The sequence below is a fragment of the Balaenoptera physalus genome (assembly GCF_965194825.1).
Source record: "Balaenoptera physalus genome assembly, chromosome: 4".
In the NCBI taxonomy this organism is placed as follows: Eukaryota; Metazoa; Chordata; class Mammalia; order Artiodactyla; family Balaenopteridae; genus Balaenoptera; species Balaenoptera physalus.
The window spans coordinates 12,650,638-12,666,096 of record NC_138891.1 but is presented as its reverse complement, the minus strand read 5'-3'; the positions used below and the strand labels follow the sequence as shown (position 1 = coordinate 12,666,096).

The window sequence follows — 15,459 nt, the reverse complement described above, 5'->3', positions numbered from 1 at the left end:
AGCAACATGACCACTTGTGTCATCTCAATAACTCCAGCTAACTTATTAGAATTTGAATAGTAGATGTTTCCTAATTAATGAGGTTGGATATGAATTGATATTAGGAAAGCGAAGCATAATGATGGATTTATCATGCCCTCTATTAATACCACTTTTAAATACCAGAATATATCAGTTTAACTATTTTCTTTATTTTGTATGGTTTTCTTATATTTTTTATTTTACAGAGATTTATTGAGTACCAATATATTATGTCAGGCATGGCTGAAGGCAATTATATCTGTAAGGAACAGTTGTATTTTACTGTATGAATATATCAGCATGTTTCTTATCTGCTTGCTCCTTATATGAAACCAAAATTTAGGAAATACCGTTGTATCGTGTTCACAAATGTTGAAAAGTCTGTGTGAATATTGATTTGTTTTTAATTGCCAGGTTCCTCTAGAGTAGGCCTTATTGCACTGAAGCTAGGCATGATGCCCTTATGGACCAAAGATGGTCAGAAGCATGTGGTCACATTACTTCAGGTAAGAAAGAAACAGAAGATGTAACAAATCTATGTGTGGGCTGAGATCTATTTGTGCAAACCTAAATGGGCAATATTTGTATCCTGAAACATTTGACTGTGTGGTGAAGAAGAGATAAAGTCGAGCATAGATACTGTAAAAGAGTTTTACTTCTGATGGTGTCAGTAAATGTTCTCACTCATTCCTGAGTGGTGGCTTTCTTCATACTGGCATTGGGATAACTGGGGCAATGAATTAAAAAAAAAAAATTGTAACCTAGCTTCTTACAGATCTACTAGTTTAATTCATAATCAGAAAAAAATCTCAGTCCCATCTTATTTTCATTTATGGAGTTCTTTCAATTCCAAATTGTAATTTTGATCTCTTTACTAACTCAGAATGTAGCACTTTTGTCTGGGGAAGCAGCATTTTGTTCTCTGAGATAAGGTTAAACTCCAATGGTTAAGAATGTAGGCCCTGGAACCAGAATACCTCAAATGTTGGTTCTGCCATTTTCTAGCTGTGTTCCTTGGAGCACTGTGTCTTATCTGTAAAAGAATAATTTTATTCTGTAGAAGAAATCACTGTGATCTCCCTCAAAGGGTTATTGTGAGGCTTGCTCAAGATGCTAAATGTCAAGCACTTAAAATTTAAAACAATATTAAATGTCCAACAAATGTTAGCTGTTATAGTCTTTATCATTATTATAAAAAGATCACTGATAAAGTTGAGACTCATTCCCCAGATCACTTTGAACAGCTCAGTTCATATTGGAGTCAAGCCTTAGACAAGCAATTAGGCAGGTGATGGGGAGTAAAATGAGACCTCATGCACATAAGTGCTTCCAGTGCTGACAGGCACAGGTGGCCTGTAAGCCCTTAGTAAGTTTTTACTGACTCTGAATGATCAAGGAAGGGATTATAGTTTCTGGAACTCTACAGAACTTTGGGAGCTTTTAGGAATGATGGGTGGGATTGTCAATTGGTACAGCTGCTTCAGGAAATAGTTTAGCATTATGGAATAGTTGAGGTACGTGAACCTGTGGTCTCCCAGTTCCACTCCTGAGTGTTACTAGAAAATGCGAACAGATGATTTATAGCAGCATTACTCTTAATACTCCAGAAGTAGAAATAACTCCCATGTCCATCATGGTAGAATGAGTAAATAAATCATGGTGTATTTACATTATGGAGTGCTGGGTGGCAGTGAAACTGGACAGAATAGAGCCGTGCACAACAGTATGGGAGAACCTTACCAATAGAATCTTGAGTGAAAGCAGGAAAATATGGAGGAGTATATGTGGTCTGATTCCATTTACATAAAGGTTCAACAGGCAGCACTGAACTATGGATTAAACAATCCTTTCAAAGGTAGTAATTATAATGAAAAGTTAAATGATTACCATAAATGTCAAGAGAGGTGGTTATTTCTTGGACAGTTCTTCTCAAACTTTACCTCAGAATCACCTGGAGGGCTTATAAACACACAAGTTTAGATTTAGTAGGTCTTGGCTGAGGCCTGAGAACCTGCATTTTCACGGAGTTCCCAGGTGACTGATGCTGCTTGCCTGGGGACCACACTTTGAGAGCCACTGCTCTAGGGGTAAACAGGGTGGGGGGTAATGGGTGTGGGGGGGATTGGGAAGAGACACAGAGGTTTGGGGGATTTTTGACATTCGTAGTGGTTACATGCATATTTTCTTTATAAATACTCATTTTGTTGTATATTTGTGTTTTATGCACTTTTCTGTTTGTGTTGTATTCAGTATTTGACAGTGTTTTTTTAAGAGTGTGGTTGGTATGAGAGGGATGGTGAGATAAGAAACTTTAGGGAATTCCTAACTGTCCGAGGGCCTCAGTGTGGCTGATATGTAATGTTAACATGTGTCCTGGCACATACTTAGTTATTTTATGTTTGTTTTTTTAGGTACAAGACTGTCACATCCTAAAATATACTCCAAAAGAAAATCATAATGGAAAAATGGCAGCCCTGACTGTAGGAGGAAAAACTGTATCACGTTTCCATGTAAGGGTGCACTTTCATTCCTAGAATAGTGCATTTCATTAGTTTTAGACCTGAATTCTTTGAGATTCTGAGTTCTTTAAGTTTTGAGGATATCCCATAGCCACAGACTTGTCCAGGAGGTGAACTGTGGATTTGTGGGGAGGCAGTCTGATAGAGCCACTGACCCCAGGAGTGTGGGAGACTTAAGTTTGCTCCAGTACCTCCCTTCACTGTCTGGAACAAGTAACTTCACCTTCTAAGCTTCAGTATTTGCCCAGATGTAAAATGTGGATAAATATACTACTTACCTAAGAGGTTTGGTGCCAGGATTACGTGAGACTTTTCACATGTGCCTGGCATGTAACAGACACTCAAAAGATGGTAGCTATTTGATTATTTTGTGGTTGTTTTATGTTTAATTTCATTTTTTTTCTAAATTGTCTCAAGTCTTGACTCCAACAGCATGTAAGGATGAATTTTTCATATATTAGAAGTTTTCAGTATTGGGAAGAAAGCTGTGTATGAAGTCACATCAGATTTTTCTGAATAAAGTGTATTTCCCAAGTAGAATACTAATAGAATGCTGAGTTTGTGGTTTAAATGTGAAAAAATCTGCACAATTAGTATTTTGGCGGGTTTGGGGATGACTAAAAGCAGAGAATGCCTTTCTAGAAAAGGTGATGGTTTTCACTAATGGCTGCTGAAACATCTTTCGGTTTACTACAACGTTGCTTGTCTCTAGATTAACATCTTTCCATTATAAATTATTTATGAAATGAACACGAACGAAAGTTAGGAGACAACCTGTTCTGTGCAGCTGTCAAAACTAGCAAGTGTTTATCGATTGCCTCCTATTTCCTTGTCATAGTTAACTTTTGAGCACTTATTACTTGCTGAGTGTGTAGGCATTAAGTCTTTTACATTTATTAACTTTTTCAGACTCTAAAGATAACAAAGTTAAGTAACTCCCTCAGGGACACCCACCAATAAGAGGTAGAGTGACAGTTAGACTCTGAAAGCCTTACTTTGTTAATTGTGTCTTGATATCCACCCTTTGGGAATACATAGGGAAGATGGACTAATTTGGCTATCTCAATACAGTACTGTAAATGCAACAAGTACGTTGGCCAATTCTGCTTTTGGAAATCCTAGGAGGTTTCACAGGGAGGATACCAGAAAGGAGGGTCGGTGCTAAAGGCATGCCAGGCAGAGTGGGCTCTGCAGAAGCAGGTGCATGGAAGAGCATTCATGCTTGGGAAGAGAAGGGCCATGTGTCTGGATCTTAGTGTGCAGTTGGGGAGAATGTGGTAAAGGTGTGACAGGTGGGGTTGTCAGGATGGAGGGCTAACAAGTTTAGACTTCATCATGTAGACTTTGAGGAACTTTCTGAATTCTTTAACGAGGGCAGTGGTCAAATTGTTATCATGGTTAACTAAATTAGAAGATGCCAGGTGCAGGGAGGACATTTAGGAGGTTGTTTTAAGCCCTCAGGGAGAGTTGATAAAAGTCTTTTGCCCTAGAGCAGTTGCATTGGGCTTGGAAGAGGCAGGGATTATAAAAGATCAGGTGAGTGTGAGCGTGTGGGAAGAGGACCCAGCAGGTCAGTGCTCATGCCATGACCTGGGACAGGGACGAGGAAAGGGGTGCTTTGGAGGAAAGACGTGTTTGAAGTGTTTTAGAAAATCCAGGTGGAATTGTCCTATAAGTATATACTGATCAGCAAATTGGCGCTGGTTGGAGTCCTATGGTTTAATAGGCCTGTCTCGTAAGTATTAGAGAACTTAGCTATTTTTTGCATATTATGGTAGTATAGTTTATTTTTCATTAAGCCTTCATAGTAATATCTGCTATTCCTGACAGTTTATTGCCTAATAATTACAGGGTTCAGATAATACCACAGTAATTAAAAACACAATGTGATATTTTGGGAAACATTTTTTTAAAATGTCAAATGTTTGAATTTTTAAGTGTGTAAATATTTGCCCAACTTCCTGTGAATCATGTGAACAATTCTTCAGTTTGATAGACACCTCTGTTTTCTAATTGATTGTATTTCTGTGTTTTTGTTAGGACTAGCACTGTCATCTTTATTTCATTACCAATTTTGTAAATTTTTGACTCTACAGCCTTGGTATTTGTAAGTCAGGTGTCCTGTTGGGATAATCCATTCTGCTCCAGCAGATTTGTGAACATCACTTCCTTGGGACTGTGCGGTAGTGGGAAATGAGTGGACGTGGGATAAGAAGAGCTGAGTTCTTCCGTGGCTGCCAGTAGCTCCTTCACTCCACCTTTTTGAACAGCCATTTTCTTACCCGTGAAGACAAGGGATTGGACTTGATGGTCTCTGAATTCTCTCCCAGTTCTAAGTCTCACGTTGGTTCTCAAATATTTTAGTTTTTCAGAAAAAACAAAATTCCCCTCCAAAAATGAACTTGTCAGCTCAATTTATTCTATTTTACTTAGTGATAAAGATAGTCTTATTGATGAAGTCTTATTAACATAATAACTAAACTATTACAGAAACGATAGTACTTTTATTTCTACTTTCATATTTGAGACTCTGGTCTTCATACCTTAAGCTTTATCTCACCAATGAATATATAGCACAGCAGGGTGATTTGGATGCTGTATTCTTATACTGTGATGAATTTTAACCACTTATCTGACATAAACTTTTAAAACTGTTCACTATTCTGGTGTAGAAGTGCTACAGAGGCCCTTCAAGATATTATTTTTCTAGGACCAGAGGTCATGTATTATAATATTAAGAAAAAAATTTTGTCTTTGAATGACCTTTCATCAGAATAGGATGTGAAAATGAAGTTCTAGAATTCTTTATAAGTAAAGCATTTTGGTTCAGAAAGGAAAAAGGTTTTTGAAACTAAAAGTATACAGACTTTCTCTTACATATTGTAGCCCTCAGGGAAACTGCAGGTAGATTGATTATAGAGGGTTTGAGAGAGAGAAGAGACACCTATGACTAGGTAATATTAAATAGTTAAGCATTCTAAAATGAGTTGATTGAATCAGTTTTATTTATAATAAGGCTAGAATGTTATTTCTTTTTTAATCTGTAAAGAATTTATGCCTCCAAGAAACTAGACTGCTTTGCTTTTGCTATTTGTGTACCTTATAATAAATAAAAACTGATGTGGTACATAGTGTTTTTGAATAAGGAAGCTAAGTGGCCTTAAAGTTGGTTAAATCAATTCATCTTAGGAGCAGAGAAGCATTTTCATTGTGAGGAGGATAATTGCAGAGAACTGAAGAGGGAGGAAAAAAATGCAGCCTCATAGATAGGCTTATCCAAGTGTGACGCTGCTGTCAGTCTTTTAAATTGCCTTTTGAAATCATTTATTTGGAAGTTAGAGGGGAAAAAAAGCCCTCTGTTACACTGCTGTTGACTCAACTCAACTTGAACATCTGGTTTTTCTCAGGACAGATACCCAATTAGTTTTATGATATTTTGATTTTAAAAGAAAAAAATTATTCACTTTTAGTGAAATTGGAAGATAATCAGGAAATATGTATTACCTTTGTCCTTTTTATGTCTCAGTCTGTAGTTACTTAGTCAAGATGTTTATCTTGTCCATTTTGTATTACTAAAAAAAGTACAGGATTTTTCTCATAAGCCTCCTGGAATACTTAAAAACCAATATTAATAAAATAATGTGTTTTAAATTACCAGGTGGAATATGTGAAGGTCAAAAATAAAATTGAAGTCTGTTCTAAAATTTAATAAATCTGAATCCAATACATCAGGAAAATAATTTTAAGGATACACATTTTTAAAATTTTTATTGAAGTTTAATTGACCTAAAATACTGTTAGTTCCAGATACACAACATAGTGATTCAGTATTTCTATACGTTACAAAATGATCCTCACAGTTACCATCTGTCACCATACAAAGTTATTACAATATTATTGACTATTTTCCCCATGCTGTACATTTCATCCTCCTGACTCATTTATTTTGTAGCTGGAAGTTTACCTCTTAACCTCCCTCACTTATTTCACTCATCCCCTCCACCCCATCCCCCTCTGATAACCACCTGTTTGTTTGCTGTATCTATGAGTCTGTTTCTGTTTTGTTACCTTTGTTCATTTGTTTTTTTAGATTCCACATATAAGTGAAATCATATGGTGTTTGTCTTTCTCCATCTGACTTATTTCACTTTGCATAATATCCTTTAGACCCATCCATGTTGTTGCAGGCAAGATTTCATTTTTTTTCATGGCTGAGTAATATTCCATTGTGCATGTGTGTGTACACATATATACACATCTTTATCCATTCATCTAGTGTTGGACACTTAGGTCACTTTCGTATCTTAGCTATTGTAAATAACACTGTGATGAACATAGATGTGCATATATGTTTTCGTATTAGTGTTTTTGTTTTCTTTGGAAGAATACCCAGAAATAGAGTAACTAAATTATATGGTATTTCTATTTTTAATTTTTGAGGAACCTCCATACTGTTTTCCATAGTGGCTGCACCAATTTACATATCTGCCAACCGTGCGCAACGGTTCCCTTTTCTCCGCATCCTCTCCAAAACTTGTTATTTCTTGTCTTTTTGATAATAACCATTCTGACAGGTGGGAGGCAATATCTCATGGTGGTTTTATTTGCATTTCCCTGATGATTAGTGATGTTGAGCATGTTTTTTCAAGTGTCTTGGTCATTTGTATGTCTTTGGAAAAATGTCTATTCATGTCTTCTGCTTATTTGTTAATTGGGTTGTTGGGTTTCTTTTGCTGTCAAATTGTATGAATTCCTTGTATATTTTGGATTTTGACCCCTTATCAGATATATCTTTTGCAGATATCTTCTTCCATTCAGTAGGTGGTCTTTTTGTCTTAATAGTTTCCTTCACTTTTTAGTTTGATGTAGTCTCATTTATTTATTTTTGCTTTTGTTTCCCTTGTGTGAGGAGACAGATCCAAAAAAATTTTGCTAAGATCTAGGTCAAAGATTGTACTACCTATGTTTTCTTCTAGGAGTTTTATGGTTTCAGGTCTTATATTTAAGTCTTTAATCCATTTTGAGTTTATTTTTGTATATGGTATGAGAAAGTGGTCCAGTTTGATTCTTCTGCATGTAGCTGTCTGGTTTTCCCAACAACATTTATTGAAGAGGCTGTCTTTTCCCCATTGTATTTTCTTGCCTCTTTTGTCATAGATTAGTTGACCATTTAAGTGTGGGTTTACTTCTGGGCTCTCTATTCTGTTCTGTTGATCTATGTGTCTTTTTGTACCAGTACCATACTGCTTTGATTACTGTAGCTTTGTAGTATAGTTTGAAATCAGGGCGCATGATACCTCCAGCTTTGTTCTTCTTTCTCAAAATTGTTTTGTCTATTCTGGGTCTTTTGTGTTTCCATACAAATTTTAGGATTTTTTGTTTTGGTTCTCTGAACAATGCCATTGGTATTTTGATAGGGATTGCATTGAATCTTTACATTGCCTTGAGTAGTATGACTATTTTAACAGTATTAATTCTTGCAGTCCATTAACATGGTATATCTTTCCATTTCTCTGTGTCATCTTCACTTTCTTTCAGCAGTGTCTTTTAGTTGTCCAAGTGTAGGAGGTCTTTTACCTCCTTAGTTAGATTTATTCCTAGGTATTTTTTTTTTTGATAATTTGCAATTGCAAGTGGGATTGTCTTCTGAATTTCTCTTTCTGATAGTTCATTGTTAGTGCATAGAAAAGCAACAGGTTTCTATATATTAATTTTGTATCCTGCCACTTTACTGAATTCATTTATTAGTTCTAATAGTTTTTTTGATGGCATCTTTTAAGATTTTCCATATATAGTATCATGTCATCTGCAAACAGTGATAGTTTTATTTCTTCCCTTCTAGTCTGGATTTCTTTTATTTCTTTTTCGAGGAGCCACATTTTTAAATGAACTTTTGTGTTTGCTTTTGTGGAAGAAGTGAGTATGACTGAGGATGAAAAGCAGGGGCCTTGGTAAAAGCGATGTTGAATATCAGTCTTAGATTTCAGCATATGGGAAGTGAAACCATAGAGAATGACGGGAGTGAATGTATGTTATCACTGTTGGAAGAAAGGATAGCCTCCCGAGGGGACTCTGTGAGGTAGAGAACAATCTTCTGTGGACATCCAGAGCAGAGCTGTTCAGCATTTGTTGCACAGTCCCACTGGGGGGGCTCCAGGGAGATTCTCAGGGGGCTGTGGACTGATCCAAAAACTAAAGTTCTCTGCTTATAGGCCAATGCCACCCAATTTCATGTCAGCTGAGGATAGCCTACTCAGTAAGTTATAAAGGGGCACAGTTCTTATTTCAAACTGAAATTAGCAAGTACCTGAAGTTTGCTGCATATTCAAATACATGTTCTTCAGATAAGTGTGGCTTATCACTGGACCTGGGACTAGACATGTATTTAACAGACTTTCAGTGAGCTTTGGAAGTACATAGTAGGGGGAGATTATAGGCCAACAGACTGGCATGGGCAGGCACAGGTAAGCATACGTAGAGTACTGTGGCTCATTGGGGTCCTACAGGTGCTTCGTTTAGGATCAGAGGAGAAACAGAGGGAGAGGGAACAGCAGGAAGATAAATATTATTGCTTATATTCTCATGAAAGAGGCTTTTCACATCAGGAAGTGGTACAGCTTTTTTGGTAAGTCTTACAGTATCTATATCAAGAGTTAAGAATTAAAACAGAAAAAAAAAAGACAACAGGGCATTATGGTAAGGGAATAAGTTGTCCATAAAGTTTTCTATTCAAGGATATTTTCTATTCAAGGATATTTACAATAGCAGAACAAAAAAGCAGGGGTGGAGGGAAGAGCAGACAGTAGGACCTGCCAGGAGCTGGGGATAGAGCAGCCACTACAGTCTCTGCTCTCTAGAAGCTTACATTTTGGTGGGCTTGGGGATGAGACAGGGAAGCTATTGCACAGAAGATAAACAATTAAAAAATGTGTATTGTGACAGATGGAGGGAAGTGCTTTGAAGACTAATAAAGTGGGCTGAGGACATTGCAAGAGACAGAAAGTGGTGCTATTTTAGGTAGAATAATCAGGAAAGGTAAGTTGATATTTGGGTGAAGACCTGAATGAAGTGAGGGAGCATATTATACAGAAATCTGGCAGAGACGTGAGGAGAGACATAGGTGAGGGAGGTTAAGAGGTACAGACTTCCAGTTGCAAAATAAATGAGTCATGGGTATGAAATATACAGTGTGGGGAATATAGTCAGTAACTACGTAATATCTTTGTATGTGACAGGTGGTAACTAGACTTATAATAGTGATCATTGTGTAATATATAGAAATATTGCATCACTTTGTTTTGCACCAGGAACTCACAGTGTTATAGGTCAATTACACTTCAACAAACAAATTCATAGAAAAAGATTTCAGTTTTGTGGTTACCAGAGGCAGGTGATGGTGGAGGGGGAATTGTATGAAGGCAGTCAGAAGGTACAGACTTCCAGTTATAAGGTAAATAAATACTAGGGATGTATGTACAACATGATAAATATAATTAACACTGCTGTACATTATATGTGAAAGTTGTTAAGAGTAAATCCTAAGAGTTTTCATCACAAAGAAAAAATTTGTTTTCTTTTCCTCTAATTTCTTATCTATATGAGACGATGGATGCTCACTAAACTTATTGTGATAATCTTTCCATGATGTGTGTAAGTCAAGTCGTTATTCTGTGCACCTATAATAGTGAGGCAGACATTTTCTACAGTTGTAAATAGCATAGACAGTTTAAGACTATGGAGAGGAAAAGGGAAAGGGAAAAAAATCTGGCAGCATGGCATTCCAGGCAGGGGGACCAGTATGTGCAAAGGACCTAAGGCTGTTGTTTAGTGAGTTCTTAGACGGGTAAGGAGCACATTGTCCCCGTGGCAGGGCGAGCTGGGAGGAGAGTAGGTGGTGTAGAACCTTGGAAACCATGGTGAGGACTTAGGACTCGATTCTTCTGCACAAGATGCAGACCGTTGTGGAGACTAACGTAACTTGAGTTTAGAAGGATCATGCCAGTCTGTGAATGGAGAACATACCAGGGGGTCAGGAGTATAGAAGTTGGAGACCTGATAGGAGGCTACTGAAATAAACCAGACAATATACGGCTGGCTCGGGTGGGGGTGAGAAGTGGCTGATGTGGGCTAAGTGTTTAAATAGAGGCTACAGGAATGGCTGATGGATGGACATGGGATGTGAGAAAGAGAAGAGTTGTAGGTGACCATAGAATTTTTGGTCTAAACAGAAGTATGGAGCTGCTGTTTATTGAGACTCGGAAGATGAGGAGAGCAGGCCTGGCGGGGCAGGGGCATGTTGAGTTCAAGTTTAGACGTGTTAAACTTGAGTTGTTGCGTGACATCAAAGTGAAATGTTGACTTAACAATTGGGCAGAAGAATTTGTAGTTCAGAGTAGAATTTGGGGTGGATGTTAGAAAAGTGGGTCATTAGCCTGTGAAAGAATCAGGGAGTAGTAGCTGGAAGTGGAGTGGAGGCCTTCCAAGGAGAGAGCAGCTGCCCGTGCCAAGCAGTGCTCGTGGTGACCAGGGCATTTGGTGATTTTGGCCAGCATGTTCCATTGAGTACGAGGGGCTGGAAGCTCCTGATGAAAGCCTTGTCGTGGGCAGGCACAGAAAGATTAGCTGGAGGAGATAATGTGGCCAAGGAAAAGTTTGTGTTTTAATGTGAGTTATTGTGATTCTTTTATGCTGCTAGGAAAGTTCCAGTGGAAAGGGGGAAATTGTTGATTCAGAAGATGGTGGGGACAGTTTCAGGAGTAAAGCCATTGAGTAGGTGAGAGGAGGTAGGAGTCAGTACACAGTGAAGGATTTGGCTTTAATAAGAACATGGACAGTTCATCTGTTATTGTGGTTCCTAGCCCCAGATTCACATCAGAACCATATGGAGTGCTGAAAAAACACTGACACCTGGATGCCCCCTTAGACCGGTGAAGTTACAGCCTCCAAGCTGAGGCCCTGGCCTTGGTGTTCTCTGAAAGCTGCCCATGTGCCTCTTGTGCACCTGGAGTGGGGTGGGAGGGTGATGATTGATTTGGTGGTAAAAGCTTGGGGAAGGGCTCTCGATTCTTCTGTTTTTTTCAGTGAAATAAGAAGCAGCATTATCAGCTCAAAGCAGGGAGAAGGAGGGGAGAGTGCTGGAGGTTTTAAGAGGATGTGGCAGAGCTGCCTTGGGGAATGAGAGGGATTTAACAGGGGAATGTGGGTTGGCCAGGCCACACTGGGACTCACTGTGAAGTCTGATTGTACATTTGAATGTGACTTGTCATGTTTTCTCCCAGCTGCTTGGACACAGCAGGGAAATTAGACAGAGTCAGATTTCCCAGGATTGGGGTTCTTGATACAGACGGTCTCCAGTCAAAATCCAAATATGAGCATGACTGTATTTCTTTTCCTGTGGAACAAGAGTCTTTCCCCGTATACTTTGAGCTACACTATGCCAGTTCTTTATATGAGCTACACTAAGCCAATTCTTTATATGAGCTACGCTATGCCAATTCTTTATATGAGCTACACTATGCCAATTCTTTATATGAGCTACACTATGCCAATTCTGAGCGTGATGGATGAAAATCTCACCTCCCTTAACTAAGGTCAATAGAGTACTCTTTTGTTCATTGGGGAGGCAGAGTGCTCTTTAATTTGTTTTCCTGGAGTGTTAGTAACTTAGTTTAGATCTCTAGGCATTAAATTCCGCTTTTCGTAATTAATGTGTTATTTATATGTGCTGCTTTTCCTCTAGAAATCTACATCTATATTGGAATTTTACCGAGAACTTGGATTGCCACCAAAACAGAAAGTTAAAATCTTTAATGTAACAGATAATGCTGTAATTAAGCCAGGTAATCTGAGGTGGGGGAGAAGAGGGAGGTAAAAATACCCAAATATGTGATTTGTTTAATGTCAGCCCTTTCAATAAAGCTGAATTCACAATACAAAGTCCCAAACATTTATTTTTAAATATAGAACTGTATCTGATTTAATCACTAGGGACAAACAAGTCTTTTTCTTTTTTAAGTGGAAAGAACTGTAGAGAATTCTTTGTTTTCCATGAAAGAGGGAGGAACGCTTTTGTTTTTAATGTACAGAAGGTTTCACATTTGGAAAAGCCACTCCAAATAAATAAATGAACTTTTAAAATGTGAAGTTCACTGTTTGTAGGCTGGCATTTTATTAAGTGAAGAGTAGACTCTCACTGAGATAGGATAATTTGAGAAAATGTAGCCTGAAACAGGAAAGTGACTGACCATAGCACCTTGTAAAGATCTTAAATGTAAAGATTCTTACTTAAAAATTTCAAAGTATTTTACCTACTCCATGGGATGTCAAAAAGTAAGATTTGGCAGTATGATTATATTGGTTCATATAGTTAATGGCATTTTGATGTCTTTGAACTTCAGAAAAGCTCCCTGATCTCTTGAACTTGAGTTCTCTAACAGGTAGACTGTAGAAGGATGTTTTAAGATTTGATATTTTAATACCTGAACTGAATTTCTTGAAGTAGAATACAATTGCAATAGGCCTTATTAATAGGGGCGGTAGAGTCAGCCTTGATATAAGTTAGAATTGAAGGTATTTTTTGAAGTGCAAGTTTTTCATCTTGAGGTAAAGTACATGGAATTAAACTAACAAGTATAAAAATTAAGTCCACATTAACTTTTGCTGTAGCACAAACCATATGATAATTTTGTGTGTGTGGGTGATAAATGGTCAAATATAAGCAGTTCAGGTCATTCAACCTCGTAGAAATTCGGTCACTTTTTAATCTCCCCTATTTTTTCTTAAATGAAGGTTTTTCTCTGCCCATGTAAATCCACGTTGGGTCCTCCCTTAAAGGACACTAAACCTACAGCACTTTACTCCCTGTTTTAAACAAACAAAAATAGCTTTTGATTACATTCTCTACTACATTGGTTCCAGCTTTAAAAAAAAAGTCTTTTACTGGATGATGTTAAAATTGATTCCTATTTTTGGATAACTTATCTCCAATAGGAAAAAAAAAAAAAGACTTGATCCAGCCCCCGTGTTTTTTGAGTCATTCTCTTATTTTTATTTTCCTTATTTGAAATAGGAAATACATCTTAACATATTGTTATTCACAGAAACAACCAAGAATCTCATGTATTTATCAGCAGGAACAGTGTTGTCACAGGAGTTGCCTGTTTCAGCCAGTATCACGTTGGCCTCTGTGAAGGCACAAGCGCGCCAGTGGCCGTGGGCTGTTGGCCACTCCAGCACCATGTGCCCCATACTTCAGCCTACATGCAGTCCATTAAAATACATTTGTTGAGCAGTTTTCTTATTTTATTGTTGACATTGCTAATAATTAAAATTGCGGAAGAGACTCTCCTGACATTTTGAAATCTGATAGCTAGAAGGCTTCCTGTATGTAGTTTATGTTTAATGAAGTTATTTTTGGGCTGATTTCATACTGATTTTTTGTTTTCTTTTCATAAAGGCACTCCTCTTTATGCTGCTCACTTTCGCCCAGGACAGTATGTGGATGTCACGGCCAAAACGTAGGTCCACGTAACAGGTTTTTTCCTTTTGTTTTCCTTGTATATTAAAAAACAGCAGAGTGAGTGAAAGAAGTGCAGCCTTTCAAAGTCAGTGAATAAAGGATAAGTAACCATTATTCTCATTCATAACTCTAATCCTTAATGTTACTTATGGTACTGGTTTTTAAATTGCACCGAATTAGTTGTATGTGAAGAGTTCACTTTGGGTTACAGCTTTTAAACTGAGATGTGTGCTTCTTGAGATGGGATTAAGAGAAAGGTCCATTACTGAGTTCTTTGTGGGCTGGGCCCACATCTGTTTGAAGACCAAAGGCAGCATACGGTTTGTTGGTGAAAGATACAGGAAGCAGTTAAATTACAGACATCTTGCACTATTTGCGATAGTTGTGCTTAAGGTTCCCCTAAGGTAACTAACTGTAAAGCATTTTTGGAACTGTGTTAAAATCCTATCATGAGCTGAAAGAAGAAATAGGATTACACCTTAGGCGTCTTCAACAGCGTGGCATCATCTCTTGGCACTAGAAGAGACCTCTTCCACAAAAGCGAAATATTTTGTTATGTGTAAACAAGGGTTCAAATTTGGTAGAAATTAACACTTAATTTTCACTCTAACAGAAATGCTGACTTTGAATCATACTTATGTTGGGTGGTGGTATTTGGGGTACTGTAGTTTTTTTTTAATATCTTACCGTCTGTTAAGATAAGCCCAGTACTGGCTAGGTAATCTCCAGGAAACATTTAGATCTTATAGAAGTAGTTTTTCAAAAATCAGCTGAGGTTATCTCACTATGGAATGAAGTCACCAAGCCTTTAAATATGTTTATATAGAAATTGTTCAGGGACTTCCCTGGTGGCTCAGTGGTTAAGGATCCGCCTGCCAATTCAGGGGATACAGGTTAGAGCCCTGGTCCGGGAAGATCCCACATGCTATGGAGCAGCTAAGCCCGTGCGCCGCAACTACTGAGCCTGTGCTTTAGAGCCTGCGAGCCACAACTACTAAGCCTGCGTGCCACAACTACTGAAGCCCGCGCACCTAGAGCCCGTGCTCCGCCGCCACAAGAGAAGGCACTGCAGTGAGAAGCCCACGCACCGCGATGAAGAGCAGCCCCCGCTTGCTGCAACTAGAGAAAGCCGGCATGTAGCAATGAAGACCCAACTCAGCCAAAAATAAAAAAATAAAAATTAAAAAAAATAGAAATAAATTGTTCAGTATCAGTTGTTAGAATCCACATGATCTAGGCTAAGCTTAACTCCAGATATCAGCTCTTGTCTATGTGGCTTGCAGGATCTTAGTTCCCCAACCAGAGATCAAACCCTGGCCCACGGCAGTGAGAGTGCCCATTCCTAACCACTGGACCGCCAGGCAATTTCCCAGCTCTTGTCCATTCTTGTTTCTTGTTCTA

At 38.2% G+C, this 15,459-nt stretch overlaps 1 protein-coding gene across 1 annotated transcript in view; it reads left to right on the top strand.

Moving 5' to 3' along the window:
• Positions 1-412: 412 nt before the first annotated feature.
• Positions 413-15,459, top strand: part of MRPL3 (mitochondrial ribosomal protein L3) — a 39,732-nt gene continuing 24,685 nt past the window's right edge. Inside the window, exons 1-4 of the mRNA XM_082459359.1 lie at positions 413-527; positions 2,433-2,531; positions 12,280-12,379; positions 13,996-14,056. Coding sequence (XP_082315485.1) covers positions 474-527; positions 2,433-2,531; positions 12,280-12,379; positions 13,996-14,056 — 314 coding nt within the window. The 5' untranslated portion in view covers positions 413-473. The remainder of the gene's footprint in view (positions 528-2,432; positions 2,532-12,279; positions 12,380-13,995; positions 14,057-15,459) is intronic.